We start from the raw sequence: 18,564 nt of genomic DNA on the forward strand, positions 1-18,564 counted from the left end.
TTTTTTAAAGTCTGGCTGGGAAGGCAAGAAAAAATGTAGGACAATAGCTAACAGGGGTACAGGGGGCTGATTAGACCCAGGTATGTTTAAATACCAGTGAAAAGGTTCCAGGGGAGTTGGAGAGGTTGGAAATATGGAATGAGAAAATAATTTCTAAAATAAGGTTTCTAAGACGATGCATGGGGATAAGATTCAGAGAAAATGTGAAAAAAGGATACTTCTTCCACGTTAGCTTGAAGGAACAAAGCAAGAAGCAAGGACTTAATATACCCACCTCCCTTCAACAAACTGCAGTTCTATTGAAAACCAGGTACTGTAGCACTTAGAACAGTGCTAATGGGCAGGGAAAAGAGGGAAGAACCATGTCAGGCAACTTCACAAAGTATGTACCGATTCCCCAAGAAGAACACATAGTTAATACTTAACAAATCCTCAAAAATCACCTATTAGCTAACTTCACAAACACTGAAATCACTTATTAGAAAAGTTCCCATTAAAGTATCATTCTTAAGGAGATGGACACACAAAAAAATCTTCAAAAAGCCATCATTTTGAAACTACTCCAAACAACTGAAAAGAAGGGACTTCTTTCTGATTCATTTTATGAGGCCAGCATCATCCTGATACCCAAACCTGGTGGAGATACAACAAAAAAAGAAAATTTCAGGTCAATATCCATGATGAACATCAATGCAAAACTCCTCAATAAAATACTGGCAACCCAAACCCAGCAGCATATCAAAAAGCTCATCCACCATGATCAAGAGGGCTTCATCCCCGGATGCAAGGCTGGTTCAATATATGCAAATCCATAAATATGATTCATCACACAAACAGAACTAAAGACAAAAACCACATGATTTTCTCAATAGATGCAGAAAAGGTCTTCAATAAAATTCAACATCCCTTCATGTTAAAAACTCTCAATAAGTATTGATGGAACAGACCTCAAAATAATAAGGGCCATTTATGACAAACTCACAGCCAATATCATACTGAATGGGCAAAAGCTGGAAGTATTCCCCTTAAAAACGGGCACAAAACAAGGATGCCCTCTCTCACCACTCCTATTCAACATAGTATTGGAAGTTCTGGCCAGGGCAATCAGGCAAAAGAAAAAAATAAAGCATATTTAAATAGAAAGAGAGGAAGTCAAACTGTCTCTGTTTGCACATGACATGATCCTATTTCTAGAAAACCCCATCGTCTCAGCCCAAAAACTCCTTAACCTAATAAGTAACTTCAGCAAACTCTCAGGATACAAAACCAATGTGCAAAAATCACAAGCATTCCTATACACCAAGAATAGACAAACTGCCAGCCAAATCATGAATGAACTCCCATTTACAATTGCCACAAAAAGAATAAAATACCTAGGAAAACAGCTAACAAGGGAAGTGAAGGACCTCTTTGAGGAGAACTACAAACCACTGCTCAAGGAAAAAAAGAGAGGAAACAAACAAATGGTAAAACATTCCATGCTCATGGATAGGAAGAATCAATATCATGAAAATGGCCATACTGCCCAAAGTAATTTACAGATCCAATACTATTCCCATTAAACTACCATTGACATTCTTTATAGAATTAGAAAAAAAAAAAAAAACTCCTTTAAAATTCATATGGAACCAAAAAAGAGCCCGTATAGCCAAGACAATCCTAAGCAAAAAGAACAAAACTGTAGGCATCAGGCTACCCAACTTCAAACTGTACTACAAGGTTACAGTAACCAAAGCCTCGTAGGACTGGTGTAAAAACAGACACATAGACCAAGGAAACAGAATAGAGAACTCAGAAATCATACTGCACATCTACAACCATCTGATCTTCAACAAACCTGACAAAAACAAGCGATGGGTGGAGGATTCCCTACTTGATAAATGGTGCTGGGAAAACTGGCTAGCCATATGCAGAAAATTGAAATTGGGCTCTTTCCTTACACCTTATACAAAAATTAACTCAAGATGGATTAAAGACTTAAATGTAAAGCCCAAAACTTCAAAAACCCTAGAAGAAAACCTAGGCAATATCATTCAGGACATAGGCACAGGCAAAGATTACATGATGAAAACATCAAAAGCAATTTCAACAAAAGCAAAACTTGACAAATGGAATCTAATTAAACTAAAGAGCTTCTGCACAGCAAAAGAAACTATCATCAGAATGAACAGACAACCTATAGAATGGGAGAAATTTTTTACAATCTATCCACATGACAAAGGTGTAATATCCAGAATCTATGAAGAATTTCACAGATTTATAAGAAAAAAACCAAACAACCCCATGAAAAAGTGGGCAAAGCACATGGACCCTTTTCAAAAGACATTTATGCAGCCAAAAAACATATGAAAAAAAAATCATCACTGATCATTAGAGAAATGCAAGCCAAAACCATCTCACACCAGTTGGAATGGCAATTATTAAAAGTCAACAAACAACAGATGCTGGAGAGGCTGTGGAGAAATAAGAACACTTTTACACTGTTGGTGGGAATGTAAATTAATTAAACCATTGTGTAAGACAGTGTGGCGATTTCTCAAAGACCTAGAACCAGAAATGCCATTTGATGCAGCAATCCCATTACTGGGTATATCCCCAAAGGAATATAAATCATTCTAGTAAAAAGATACATGCACACATACGCTCACTGCAGCACTATTCACAATAGCAAAGACATGGAATCAACCCAAATGCCCATCAAGGACAGACTGGTGAAGAAATTGTGGTGCATATACACATGGAATACTATGCAGCCATAAAAAGAAATGAGATCGGCTAGGCGGGGTGGCTCACGCCCGTGATCCCAGCACTTTGGGAGGCCAAGGCGGGTGGATCACGAGATCAGGAGATTGAGACCATCCTGGCTAACACGGTGAAACCTCGTCTCTACTAAAAATACAAAAACTTAGCCGGGCGTGGTGGCGGGCGCCTGTACTCCCAGCCACTCGGGAGGCTGAGGCAGGAGAATGGCGTGAACCTGGGAGGTGGAGCTTTCAGTGAGCCGAGATCACACCACTGCACTCCAGTCTGGGTGACAGAGCGAGACTCCGTCATAAATAAATAAATATATAAATTAATTAATTAAATAAAAAAGAAATGAGATCATGTCCTTTGTAAGGACACAGATGGAGCTGGAAGCCGTCATCCCTCACCAAACTAACACAGGAACAGAAAACCAAACACTGCATGTTCTCACTTGTAAGGGGGAGCTGAACAATGAGAACACATGGACACAGGGAGGGGAACAACACACAGTCGGGCTTGGTAGAGGGCGGGGGGAGGGAGAGCATCAGGATAAATAGCTAATGCATATAGGGCTTAATACCTAGGCGATGGGTTGATAGGTGCAGCAAACCACCATGGCGCATGTTTGCCTATGTAACACACTTGCACATCCTGTACATGTAACCAGAACTTAAATTAAATTTAATTTAAAACTAAAAAATAAAAAAGTATCATTCTTTATCAGACAAATTCAAAACAGTATAATCTTAAAAGTCCAACTCATACTTTTTTAATATAAACTAAATATCTATTTTGACATTTTTAAAAAGCTAAACTTCTGGTATCAATTCTTACTTTGATTATACAAAATAGGAAAAAAATCAATTTCTACTTACTTAATTGAGTTTCTAAAGTGGTCTTCAGCTGGGTTTTTTACAGTGCAACTGTTCAGGAGCCATAAATCTGCATCGGATGCATTTTCTATTTAAAAAAATGAACACAAAAACCAAGTAAGTAGCACATTTAATCATTCAAAAATATCCAATGGCACTGGGATTGCTGTGGTAGGGGAGAAAAAAACAGTGGAGTTAAATGAACAGGCAATTACAACACAGTAGAAAATTGCTACAACATGGAAATATTTGTGAACAATAAATATAAAAATGTATAATATATATCTTTTCACTTAAAATGTAATGATGATAAGCATTCTCTTCCTTTATTTTCAATGCTTGACAGTACTATTTAATAATTTACATAAACTGAAGTGGAACTTGCCCTAATCTTACCTCTGAGTATCAAATTAATTTCACCTTTGTGGATTATGTGTTAAGCTTTTTCAGGCACAGAGCACACACTGAATATTCTTCAGGCTTAAGAAATTCTTAAAAACATAACTTGTCTGCCTTAAAAATTAATGATTTAGCTCAAAGTGGACCTTTTATTCCTATCACCATTTTGATTAAATATTGTTATATACTATAATAAACTCACTCGGCAATGCAACAAATAATCCAAAACCATCATATTTATTACATGAATTTTTAAATACCTAAAGTTGCTACTATTCCACCTGCCTCTTGCATACTTCAGTTGCCTGAAAGGATCTTATACATTAAAACAGGATTACCATAAAGAAAGGAAAACCAAAATTGAAAACTGCAGCACCTTCAACAGTATCTGTATAAGAACAGAAGCTAAGATCAAATGACATGAAGAACTAAGAGAACATACAGATGTCTAAGTGTAGATTCTTCACCTAGGAAGGAAGATTCAAATAACAGCACTAGGTGGGAGGACTGGTAAGCACATCAGAGTTTCTGGTAACTTGGCATACACACAAAAAAATTATTCCAGTATTTTATTATAAACATGGCAAAAAAGTTTTTTTTTTTTTTTTTTTGAGACAGAGTCTCGCTCTGTCACCCAGGCTGGAGTGCAGTGGCATGATCTCTGCTCACTGCAACTTCTGCCTCCTGGGTTCAAGCAATTCTGTGCCTCAGCCTCCTGAGTAGCTGGGATTACAGGCGCCCGCCACTATGCCCGGCTAAAAAAAAAATCTTGAAACAATGAAAGGCATGGAAACTCCTTATATTATTTATCAGCTGAATACTATGATCCTTGCTAACTTATCTCACTTCTTGCATTCATTTCTTCTACCTCCAGACCATAGTCTAATTTCCCACCCAGCAATCAGAGTGCCGTATATAAAACACAAATCAATTATGTCACTTCCCTACTCAACTCAGAAAAGATTATTCACCTACCTCCTGTTAGTAACCTCCAAATTACTGCCAGTGCCACCTGAGTGATATTCCTCTACCATCAGTCTGATCCTAGTACTCTTTCTTCTCTGAACTCCCATAACAGACTATGTGTAGACAATTCCTGTACACTGAAAATCATTCATTTTTTTGGTCTGTCTTTATTACTATTTAAGAGATACTGCGCGGTGGCTCAAGCCTGTAATCCCAGCACTTTGGGAGGCCGAGACGGGCGGATCACGAGGTCAGGAGATCGAGACCATCCTGGCTAACACGGTGAAACCCCGTCTCTACTAAAAATACAAAAAAACTAGCCGGGCGAGGTGGCGGGCGCCTGTAGTCCCAGCTACTCCGGAGGCTGAGGCAGGAGAATGGCATAAACCCGGGAGGCAGAGCTTGCAGTGAGCTGAGATCCGGCCACTGCACTCCAGTCCGGGCGACAGAGCGAGACTCCGCCTCAAAAAAAAAAAAAAACAGAGATACTGAATACAACATTTTTATCTGCTGCTCCTTGAACGTTCAAATCCCGACAGAGTGACGGGCACAGAGTAGACATTCAGACTGTCATAGAGCACTAAACAATATGCAGGTAGGTAAAGGGTGAGGGGAGGATGACAGAGGGGCAATGTGTGGAACCACCTGCATATGGCGCTTCTCCAATCTCCTAAAGCTTGGAAGTCCACATAGATCTTTAGAAATAAGCTTCAAGAAATAAGCTTCATTGTTGTATTTAACGAAGATTTAGGACTGAGACTCACACCTTACTTGTAACTATATCCCTAGCACTTATTACAGTGCCTGCTTCATGGGAGACACTCCTTAAATAGTTACTGAATGAATGCTGAATTTCAAATGACAAAGCAATAATCTAAGAACCGTATTACGCAGATAAGAAAATGTCACAGATGTCTGGAGCTAACGATAAAAAAAATCTAGCAATTGTTAGTTTATTTCAAAACAAATACATAAGGGCTGGGTGCGGGTGCTCACGCCTGTAATCCCGGCACTTTGGGAGGCCGAGGCAGGTGGATCACCTGAGGTCAGGAGTTCGAGACCAGCCTGGCCAACATGATGAAACCCTGTCTCTACTAAAAATACAAAAAATTAGTCTGGCATGGGGGCAGGCACCTGTAATCCCATCTACTCAGGAGGCTGAGGGAGGAGACTCTCTTGAACTCAGGAGGTGGAAGTTGCAGTGAGCCGAGATCGTGCCACTGTACTCCAGCCTGGGCAACAAGAGCAAAACTCTGTCTCAAAATAAATAAATAATCCCAATGACAGAACTATCTGTACCAGATGCCAGCTTTGTATCCCGGCACATTCTTTTACCCAGTCATTTTCAAGTCATTAGACAACTCTTACCATAGGACCTCTTAAGGAGAAGTACGGCAATGAATAAATAATGCAAATTATTGTACTTTGGAATTTTGCCAATGTTGGCTTTCAAAATAAAGGGAAAACATGTGCTGCATAACGACATTTCAGTCAACAATGGACTACATATATGACAGTTGATACACAAGATTATAGTGGAGCTTAAAAATTCCTATCACTTACTATTTACTATAGAACACTTTTCATCACGATTTTAATGTACTCCTTCTACTTATTTAAAAAAAAAAAAAAGAAAGTTGGCCGGGTACAGTGGCTCACACCTGTAATCCCAGCACTTTGGGAGGCCGAGGTGGGTGGATCACGAGGTCAGGAGTTTGAGACCAGTCTGACCAAGATGGTGAAATCCCATCTCTACTAAAAATACAAAAATTAGCCAGGTGCAGTGGCGGGCACCTGTAATCCCAGCTACTCGGGAGGCTGAGGCAGAAGCATCGCTTGAACCCGGGGGACAGAGGTTGCAGTGATCCAAGATTGCACCACTGCACTCCAGACTGGGTGACACAGTGAGACGCTGTCTCACCAAAAAAATTTTAAAAATTAACTAAAATAACCTCAGGAAGGTCCTCCCGGAGGCAGGTATTCCAGAAGAAGGAAAGGCATTGTTTTCATCGGAGATGACATCTCCACGCATGCTATTGCCCCTGAGGATCTTCTAGTGGAACAAGATGTGCCAGTGGAAGACAGTGATATTGATGATCCCGACCCTTTGTAGGCCTAGACTCATGTGTGTGTTTGTATCTTAGCTTTTAACAAAAAGCAATGAAACAGTAAAAATAAATAAATAAATTAGTAAAATGTATTTTTATGTATTTATTTATTTGAGATGGAGTCTCACTCTGTCGCCAGGCTAGAGTACAGTGGCGCAGTCTCGGCTCACTGCAACCTCCGCCACCTGGACCCAAGTGATTCTCCTGCCTCAGCCTCCCAAGTAGCTGGGACCACAGGCGCCCGCCACCACGCCCTGCTAATTTTTTGTATTTTTAGTACAGATGGGGTTTCACCATGTTGGCCAGGATGGTCTCAATCTCTTGATCTTGTGATCCACCCGCTTCAGCCTCCCAAAGTGCTGGGATTACAGGCGTGAGCCACCACGCCTGGTCATAAGTAAATAAAATTTAATTCTAAAAGCTTAAACAATAAAGGAAATATTCTTGTTCAGCTGTACAAAATGCTTGTGTTTTAAGTGTTATTACAAGAGTGTGAAAACATTTTCAAAAATTAAAAGGTTTATGAAGTAAAAACATTACAGTAAGCTAAAGTTAATTTATTATTATGAAAGAAAAATAGTTTGCATAAATTTAGTGTAGCCTAAGTGTACAGTGTTTATGAAGTCTATAGTAGGGTGCAGGGTATGTCCTAGGCCTTCACATTCACTCACCACCCACTCACTGACTCACCCAGAGCAACTTCCAGTCCTGCAAGCTCCATTCACAGTAAGTGTCTTAGACAGGTGCACCATTTTAAAGTTTTCATACCATATTTTTACTGTACCTTTTCTATGTTTAGATGCTCTGCAGTGCCTACAGTATTCAATACAGCAATATGCTGTACAGGCGTGTAGCCTGGGAGCAATAAGCTATACCATATAATGGCCTAGATATGTCATAGGCTGTACAATCTAGATTTGTGTGGGTACACCTGATGATGTTCACATGATAACGAAATAGCCTGACACATTTCTCAGAACAAATTCCCATCCTTAAGCAACATGTGACTGTACTATACTTGATGCAGTAACCTCAATCAGCAGGAATTCCGTGAATATGTCAAAATGTCAAAAAATTACATAATCTTTTAGGAAACTCCCCATCCAACAAATATTCCTTTCCCAATGAACACAGGACATTCTTTTTTCGTTTGTTTTTGGTTTTGTTTTGTTTTGTTTTGTTTTGTTTTTGAGATGAGTCTCACTCTGTCGCCCAGGCTGGAGTGTAGTGGTGCGATCTCGGCTCACTGCAAGCTCTGCCTCCCCGGTTCCTGCCATTCTCCTGCCTCAGCCTCCTGAGTAGCTGGGACTACAGGTGCCCACCACCATGTCTGGCTAACTTTTTGTATTTTTAGTAGAGATGGGATTTCACCCTGTTAGCCAGGATGGTCTCGATCTCCTGACCTCGTGATCCACCCGTCTCAGCCTCCCAAAGTGCTGAGATTACAGGCATGAGCCACCACACCCAGCCAGGAGATTCTTAATTACTTCTAAACTCTATCAGTTTTGCGTTAGCACATCTCATTTAATATTATCAAAAGATAATTCTACTTAGAGGCATAAATCTGTCAATCGACAACCAACAGGCAATCAGAATTCACTATGTGCCAGGCTCTACTCTGGGTACTGGGGATACGACTGTGAATAGAACCTCTACCCTCAGGGAGTTTACAGTCTTAAAGAGTCGATCTGATTTTTAAAATTAAAAAAAAAAAAAAAAAAAAAGCAGGCCGGGCACGGTGGCTCATGCCTGTAATTCCAGCACTCTAGGAGGCTGAGGCGGGCAAATCACTTGAGGTCGGGAGTTCGAGACCAGCCTGGCCAACATGGCAAAATCCTCTTTGTATTTTCTAAAAATACAAAACTTAGCCGGTCATGGTGGCGGGCGTCTATAGTCCCAGTTACTCAGGAGGCTGAGGCAGGAGAATTGCTTGATCTCAGGAGGCAGAGGTTGCAGTGAACGGAGATCGCACCACTGTACTCCAACCTGGGCAACATAGCAAGATTCTATCTCAAAAAAAGAAGGGAAAAAAAGAGGGAATAATTAATTATGTCAAATGCTAAGAATTCAAGACAGATATCTGTATAAATGTTAATAATGTTAACAAAAAGATAAGCTCTATACTTTTCCTTTCCCAATTGAGAGTATTTGCTAGCTCTGAGCCAACCCACAATCACCCAGCAGAGGCCTTATTTATGAAGTAACAGAGAAAACAAACTCACTAAAAAGAAAAGTGAGAAGGAAAACTGTTTATGGCTATTTGCCAAAAAATAATGATGATTCCACGTGGCTTACCCCCTTATGAACACATTTCTGGGCTTCTAAGATGCCACCAACTATAACAAACACTATCAACTTTGTAAAAACTCTTCCAGAGGGGCAGAAGTTACGTGCAAGTTCTTATCAATTTTAAGATACATCCCAATTTCATACATTAATTTGGATAAGTGGAGGTAGAATAAATAATAAATGTACAAACACACTACCACTTTTAGATGATTTGGTTATCAGAGCAAATATCTGCTAAGAGGTTAACACCTTCTGATCTTGCCTTAGAACATTCATGCCAGGTCCTCCAGTGCCTTAGAAGGAGAAGCAAGATTAGAGAAGAGCACTGAGGGAAGAAAGGGCCAGGCAGATAGGCAAGAATGGACCAGGGAAGGGAAAGGTAAGAGGAAGGTACCAACTTAAGAGAGTGCCCAAAAAAGAACTCCACCTACTTTGAGATTTGAGTGTTAGAACCCCGCAGAGTGCTCATAACCTCTGACGTGCAGCTGAAAACCATCTGCACATGAGCCAAATACTGCCAATGCCAAAGTTGGGATATCAGATCTATTTCTGGAAGGCTGCAAACTTCAGGTTAGCCAGATGGAATCTAGATTTCAATATGTTATTATTCACAGTCTGTTGCTGTCGTTGTTGTTGTTGTTGTTTGAGACAAAGTCTCACTGTGTCGCCCAGGCTAGAGGGCAGTGGCATACAGTCTTTCTTGATTACAAACAGTACTGCAAAGAGTAGCATTGTACACACATCATTTTTATGTTTCCCAGATTACTTTTGGGATCAAGTCCAAAAAGGTGGGTATGTGGGGTCAGAGGATAAATTCTCGTGAAATTCCATTACATACTGTAAAATTCTTCTCCACAAAGGTGTGCCACTTTGCACTCCCATGAGCAAGGCATGTGAGTGCCCTTTACCTGCAGCCTTGACCCTGGAGTCGGCTAGCAAACCTTTGGACTTCTGCCAACCTGGTGAAAAACAACAGTGAGGGTGTAACATGCATTTTTCTTATTACGAGTGAGCTGGGCATCTTTTCACGTATAAGGGCCCCTCGTAGTTTTATTTTTCTTCTTCTTCTTCTTTCTGGTTTTCATCTTTCCATCTGCAAATATTTTTTGCCCATTTTTCTATCAGGCTAATAGTCATTTTCATCTCATATTTTAACTTACTCATACACATACACCGCAGAGGGTATCAATTCTATCTATATCTATAATAGAAGTCACAGTATTTTTTCTAGGATATCAATTCTATCCATATCTATAATAGAAGTTCACAATATTTCCTATTTTGTCATTTTACTTTTTTACAGTTTCTTCAAACTTTTTTATTTCTAAAATATCAAATGCGTCACCCTTTTCTGTTATTGCTGATGAATTTTGAGTCATTATTAGAACATTTCCTCTATTCTCAAATTACCAAGTAATTCACCCATGTTTTCTTCTAATCCACATATGGTTTTGCATTTATATCTCAGATCTGTTAGGAATTTATCCTGATATGCACTGATCTCACATAATTTTAAAATGTAAAACGAAATGAGATCCTATATTCTCATATCAAAATAGAAAATATTAAGAAGTGCAATACTACCCAGTGCAAGCAAAAGAATGGGAAAACTGGCAACCTGTCCCTCTGCTGATGGCAGGCTATGCTGATGAAACTCTTTGGAATGCAAGGTAGAAAAAACTATCAAACATATATGTGCATGTCAGAATTTCTCCTACATATGCTTGTAGGATACTTACATCACAAACCCATATGCATGTATACACACACACACACACACACAGACACAAACATATATAAATAAGTAATTCTCATTGAAGATTATAGACAAGGCAAAAAACATAAAAAGCCTACTTATCCATTATAAGGAGACTGGTTAAATAAATTATGGGACTGCAGCTGAAATATTATGCCTGTTTAGAAAGCAACATACATCTTTAAGTGCCAATTTGTAATAATCTCTGTGATTTTATCAGGTGAAACAAAGCAAGGTATTGAAGAATATGGCTAGAATCTACCTTGTGTTTTACAAAGGAAAAAGAAAAAAGCCAAATTCTGTTCTAAGCAAAGAAAATGTATAGGAGAATATATGAAAACTGGTTTGGCCTTGAAAGTAAGCTAAAGCTTTGTTCTGTGGGCTCCAATACTGTATTCATGTGCATCCTTTATATTCTTTCTCTCTTTTTTTTTAAACTTGCATGAATACTACTTTTATAATTTTTTAATGCTTAATCCTGAGAAGGGACACATGAATATTTAACATATCTATCTGTACTGTTTGAATTGTTAAAAGCATGCATTGCCCTTTTTTCCCTTAAAAAACTTATCAAGCCTTTTTAAATGTTTTTAAGTTTCCCTTTCCATACAGCTTGGAATCAATAGCTTCCTTTTATTTTAAGGTGAGAACATAAACTATTTTCCTGCTGTGATCCAACAGAAAAACAGTGACCTGATATACATTTTCCGAAGGACTTTTCCCTTGCCTGCTAAAAGCTTTTGGACTCACTGAACCAAGAAAATAATAGTTACCAACAAGAGAAATAAACTATTGTTTTAATCGAAACAGTTTTACTTTCCCAACTGTTTCTTTATATACAGAAAAATTATTTTTAAATCCAGGGTAATAAAAATCTGATTAGTAATAACGATAATAGCTAACATTATTGAGTACATATTATATATCCAGCAATAAACTTGGCCTATCACATTCATTTTTTCATGTAATCCTCCCATGTTGACCTTCATTTTTATTCCAGTTTTATAGAGGAGGAATCTAAGGTCTAGAAAAAAAAAGTCACTTGCCTAGAATCATACAGTGAGAGTGGGCAGGGATTACAAACCCAAAAAACTGACTGCAGAGACTGTGAATTTAAGGAAATTATAATGGCTCATTAGTAGCTCTTCACCTATTGATCAAAAAACAATGTAGACAATATCTAAAAACTAAAATAAGTAATATTACATGGCCTTGCAGTTGTCTCATGATATTTCTAAGACTAATAATCGGGCTTCAAAAGCAGCCCTTCTGCTATTTTCAAAATGTCTAAGATCTTGAACATGTCATATCTTGGCCTTTGGTAATGAGCGGGAGACATGGAAGCAAAGGGAGATTAATAATGAATGCAGGATTATTACCTAAAGCACAGGCAGACTCTCAGAACCACCAATCTACCCTTCCTCCTGCAGGCCTCTGCATAATGGTGGCATTATAGAAGAGACAGCATGGTTCACATCAACATTACTCACGACAACAAACATTTATCCTACACAACTGTTCCATTTGAAAATCAACCCAAGAAATAACACAAAACAATAAAAGGAGTCTATTCATGGATTTAAGTAAGGAGGGTATGGAGGTTGATACAAATAAAAATTCAGTAAGAACAAAACAAAGAGAGAAAAGAGTTTGATTGTCTTGAACCCAAAAGCATTTTTTGAGAGTTTCTTTACCACAGAACTCTGGAAGACAAGTCAAGTCCAAACATTTGAAGTGTGCAGTACGTTTACCCATACCCAGAGGGTTTATTTACATAATACAAACCATTGAGTGCCTACTAAAAACCGAGACTGCAGTACGCTGTAATGACAGAATTCGAAAGCACCCTTTAGGTACAACTTGAAAAATAACTTCTTAAAACCAATGAAAATTGTCGGGCACGGTGGCTCATGCCTGTAATCCCAGCACTCTGGGAGGCCGAGGCGGGTGGATCACAAGGTCAGGAGTTCAAGACCAGCCTGACCAACAGGATGAAACCCCGTCTCTACTAAAACTACAAAAATTAGCTGGGCGTGGTTGTGCACATCTGTAATCCCAGCTACTCGGGAGGCTGAGGCACAACAATTACTTGAACACAGGAGGCAGAGGTTGCAGTGAGCCGAGATCATGCCACGGCACTCCAGCCTGAGCAGCAGAGCAAGACTCCAACTCAAAAAAAAAAAGAAAAAGAAAACGAAATAAAAATTCTGGTCAATAGATTAATTTTTTTCTTTACAGTTCATTTATTTTTCTTTATTTGGACTTACACAATGCTCAGCATGGAGTAACCATGTTTTCAAAATCTGTTTTCTAAAAGCCATGAAAGTGATTCACGATAAAGTATTCTCCTTTAGCCAGCTGGGGTTGGAGCACCGGGAGAACGAGCAGAAAAAGGGAGAAAAAGTGGGGAAAAGGAGGAAAGAGTAGAGGAGAAATGAAAGGAAGACACTGACAAAGAGTACCTATGCTCCAATTCTGAAATTCTCAAGAGTATGAACTGGTCCTTTGTATAGTGGTAGTGTCTGTAGAGTGAGTCTCCGACTAAAGGAAATAGAAGCTACTAGAAAGAAGCAGGTATTCTCAGAGATTACTTATATAATGAGTCTGTTCTCTTCAAATAGTCCCGCTGAGTGCTTCATAGAAATAAGATGAGGAAACCCAAGGGTCAGCTTGAAGTCTGTTCGTTATATGAAAGACGATTTTTTTTTCTTTTAAATGAAAAATTATAGCTGGCAAAGCTCTCCCACTAACTATTGAAAATTAATTATACTATTACCCCATGACTAAGTAGGCCTGGTCATAGTCAAAATCAGGTACAAGAGAGACGTTGTAGTTACCATGTAGAAAACAACATTATTAATATTTCCTGTCCTCATTCCAAATTAAATCGCTCTATTGATTTTGACATATAATTATTTCAGAAGTTACTGCATCTAGAGAATCCCTAGGATGGGTGCGGTGGGTGGCTCACACCTATAATCTAGCACTTTGGGAGGCCAAGGCAGGCGGATCATGACATCAGCAGATCGAGACCATCATGACCAACATGGTGAAACCCCATCTCTACTAAAAATACAAAAATCAGCTGGGCGTGGTGGCACATGCTTGTAATCCCAGCTACTTGGGAGAAGAATTGCTTGAACCAGGGAGTCGGAGGTTGCAGTGAGCTGGGATGGCGCCACTGCACTCCAGCCTGGTGACAGAACGAGACTCTGTCTCAAAAAAAAAAAGGAAAAAAAAGATCTCTAATAAGATATATATTTCTGTATGTTAAAAAAAGTTTTATAAACCAAGAGCCTATATAAACACCAAATGGACTTTACAGGGCCCTTCAGGATCCAGCTACCATGCCTCAACCCAAAACCACTGCTCACCAGGCCCATCTTGCTAGCAATGTTACAGCCACAGTGTGCTGTTAGGCCCTTAGGCCTAACACACAAAACTCAAAAACTTAAAAGACCAAAGCTAATAGAAAAAAAGGGCAACAAACATGAACTGAGAGTTCATGAAAAAATGAAACACATATGGTTCTTGAACAAAGAGATGTTCAACTTCATTCTTAATAAATGAAAACTAAAACTGTACTAAGTTTTTTTTTCTTAAAATACTATTTTTCACTTACTAGACTGTCAAAAATCCAAAAGTTTGATAGCACACTATACCAATGTAACTGAGAAAACAGGCACTCTTCATGCTTTCCTGGTGGGCATAGAAACCAGATCACCACTAAAGGAGGTAATATGACAGTATCTACTGAAATGGTAGGTGCACATTCTCAGACCTAGCAGATCCCCTTTTAAGAAGTTAGCCTACTGTAAACATAAAGGTATTATTTGTAATAGTAAAAAATAACTGGTTACAAACAAATATTTTAGTACCTTCAGAACAAAGACTCCAATAAACAAATGAATAACCTCTAAGTTCCAGTGTAGAAAGATCTCCAGGTCATATTATGCAGAGAAAAAAATAAGACAATAAAAATTAATAAAGTAGGCTACCCCTAGGGATAAGAAGGAGAAAATCTAGAATACATAATCACATTTGCTAGTATTTGCATAAAAGTTTTTTGGATGTATACCAGAAACACATAGCAGTGGCTATATGCTGGGGCCGGGAGAAGGGAGTAAAAAAGAGTCAACGGGAAACGAGGAAAACTTTTCCTTGTATGACTTCTATTTTCATTTAGAAACTATTCTAAAAATTAAATATGTTTAAAGTAAAAGGCAATCATAAAAACTGTAGCTTTTCTTAATACATCTTTCTGCTATCTCCTCATTTCTTTTTTTTTGTTGTTGAGACAGAGTTTCGCTCTGTTGCCCAGGCTGGAGTGCAGTGACACAATCTTGGCTCACTGCAATCTCTGCTTCCCGGGTTCAAGTGATTCTCCTGCCTCAGCCTCCCAAGTAGCTGGTACTACAGGCACCCGCCACCATGCCCGGCTAATTTTCGTATTTTTAGTTGAGGTGGGGTTTCACCATGTTGGCCAGGCTGGTCTTGAACTCCTGACCTCAAGTGACCTCCCGCCTCAGCCTCCTAGAGTGCTAAGACTGCAGGCGTGAGTCACTGTTCCTTCCTCATTTGTTTACACCCCCTTCATTATCAAACATCTTGAAAGAACTCTCTATGCACATTCAGTCATCTACCACTTCATTTTGGTGAAGACCCTCAACTACCCACCATGTCCCTAAAACTGCTTTTATCAAGGTAACTGACACCACAAACATTTGGCAGAACGCACAAAGCAGTGAAATGGTCCTTTCTTCTTTTTTGTTTTTTTGTTTTTGTTTTTGTATTTTTGAGACGGAGTCTCACTCTGTCACCCAGACTGGAGTGCAGTGATATGATCTCCGCTCAATGCGACATTCACTTCCTGGGTTCAAGCAATTCTCCAGCCTCAGCCTCCCGAGTAGCTGGGATTACAGGCATGCACCACCATACCTCGCTGATTTTTGTATTTTTAGAGACAGGGTTTCACCATGTTGGCCAGGCTGGTCTCGAACTCCTGACCTCAGATAACCCACCCACCTCGGCCTCCCAAAGTGCTGGGATTACAGGCATGAGCCACCGCGCCCGGCCAACAATCCTTTCTTCATGTTATCAACAGCATCACTCTCTCTGGCCTTTCTACTTTATCCATCTCCCTCCCCCATCCCACCTCTCAGGGCTCAATGCAAAACCACTGCTCACCAAGCCCATGTTGCAAGCAATGTTACAATTTCAGTGGACCTAGATTTGGATTCCCTTCTCTCCTATTTACTAGATGATCCCATCTGTCCCTCCCAGGGTTTGAAATACTACCATTTGGCTGAGACGATAGCCAAATTTATACTTCTAGTTCACACACAAATCTGAGCTCACTATCCCACTCACCTAAGAACATCTCCACTGGAACGCATCACATAAATACTAAACTTGACACAAATAATTTCCAAAATTGAACTCTCAAATTTTCACCGTGTATCAGGTTCTAGTTAGGAAAAAAGAAACCACTCTAAGCATTAAAACAGATAAAAATTAACAGAGAAATGTGGTTACATGGGCAATAGAAGATCCAAGACCCCAAACAGGGAATGAGAAGGAACCCCAAAATGAACAACAGCAGTGACGGGGCTCAGAGCACACTACCCCAAAATATACCACCTCGACACAGTGAGTATTTTAAACTAAAGAGATCTGAAAAATAGCAGAAGCAGGAAAGTCTCTCTGACCTTGTCCCTCTTGTCTCCCCTGAAACAAGCCATAAAACCTAGAAGAAAATTTCTGACCTTCCCCTGAAACAGGTTGTAAGACCCTCATTTGAGGCATGCCCTCCCTATACCCAGAGCAAAGGAACATCCTTATCTCTGAAGATGAGGGGACACAGAAGAATCTGGCCAAATCAGGCCCTACTACATTTCCGCCAGTTTATTATTATTAGATCACACTCTTTTACTTTACCATATTTCTCCACGGCTCTCTACTCTTCTTCAAACCTACAATAAAAAATACTAAAGTTTAACTGTTTCTTTGCATCTTCATTTCCTTGTGACAGTTCCCATGTCACATAAAACTGAAATAAATTCGAATGTTTTTCTTCTGTTCATCTGTCTTTGGCAATTTGATTTTCAGACCCAGCCAGAGACCCTAAGAGGATGGAGGAACATCTTTCCTCACTTTTCCCAGCAGGAAGCTACTACCAGCCTAAGGGCTGGGGAGACCCACTAGAAGACGTGGTACAGGTTGAGTATCCCTGATCCAAAACTCTGAATCTCAAATGCTCCAAAATCTGAAACTTTTTGAGTAACCACAGGATGCTCAAAGGAAATTCAACATTTTGGATCTTCGGATTAGGGATGCTCAACCAGTAAGTGTATAATGGAAATATTCCAAAATCTGGAAAAGAAATCCAAAATCAAAAACACTTCTGGTCCCAAGCATTTGAATAAAAAATACTCAACCTGTATTATAAGAGCCCAATAGCTGGTATTATTTGACAGGAGGTAGAATAGCAGGAGGTGCCCTTTGGGACCAGGGACACCAACGGAAGGAAGGAACTCCCTGATAGCTAAAGCCACAGGAATGAAACTGCCACTTCCTGGGATACCACCAGGAGTAAAAAGTGGGGGAGAAAAGAAGCCAGGCGCGGTGGCTCACGCCTGTAATCCCAGCACTTTGGGAGGCCGAGGCAGGTGGATCACGAGGTCAGAAGATCAAGACCATCCTGGCTAACACAGTGAAACCCCGTCTCTAGCAGAGAAAAAAAAAAAAAAAAAATACAGAAAATTAGCCGGGCCTGGTGGCAGGCGCCTGTAGTCCCAGTTACTCGGGAGGCTGAGTCCCGTGAACCCAGGAGGCGGAGCTTGCAGTGAGCCAAGATCGCGCCACTGCACTCCAGCCTGGGTGACAGAGCGAGACTCCATCTCAATCAATCAATCAATCAATCAATCAATCAATAAAAGTGAGGGAGAAAAATACCCTACCCTCTTCCTACTCCTACCCTCCAGTCTTCCATCAGCGCCTCCAATTGTCCCGACCTATTCACAAAAGCCGAATGGTAAGGATACCTATGAAATGCAATGCCAAACAAGACTGAGAGGGTCTGAGAGGGTCAGAGAATTGGATTTGAAACCCAATAGGCAAATGACTAAACCTTACTTCTTCCAGTGTTCTACAGTTCCATAAATGGCACATCTCCCCAAATGGTGAAATCAGAACCCTAGGAATCATCTTTTTTTTTTTTTTTAATGGAAGTTTTGCTCTTGTTTCCCAGGCTGGAGTGCAATGGTGCAATCTCAGCTCGCTGCAACCTCCGCCTTCTAGGTTTAAGCGATTCTCCTGCCTCAGCCTCCCAAGTAGCTGGGATTACAGGCAGGAGTCACCACCACACCTGGCTAATTTTGTATTTTTAGTAGAGACGGGGTTTCACAACGTTGGTCAGGCTGGTCTCGAA

The 18,564-nt window shown here is 39.9% G+C and overlaps 1 protein-coding gene across 1 annotated transcript in view; it reads right to left on the reverse strand.

The window, feature by feature from the left end:
• Positions 1 to 18,564, reverse strand: part of CDKAL1 (CDK5 regulatory subunit associated protein 1 like 1) — a 725,954-nt gene that overhangs the window by 603,971 nt on the left and 103,419 nt on the right. The window contains exon 5 of the mRNA XM_023209761.2: positions 3,621 to 3,705. Coding sequence (XP_023065529.2) covers positions 3,621 to 3,705 — 85 coding nt within the window. The remainder of the gene's footprint in view (positions 1 to 3,620; positions 3,706 to 18,564) is intronic.

Source organism: Piliocolobus tephrosceles, chromosome 5 (assembly GCF_002776525.5).
Source record: "Piliocolobus tephrosceles isolate RC106 chromosome 5, ASM277652v3, whole genome shotgun sequence".
Taxonomy (NCBI): Eukaryota; Metazoa; Chordata; class Mammalia; order Primates; family Cercopithecidae; genus Piliocolobus; species Piliocolobus tephrosceles.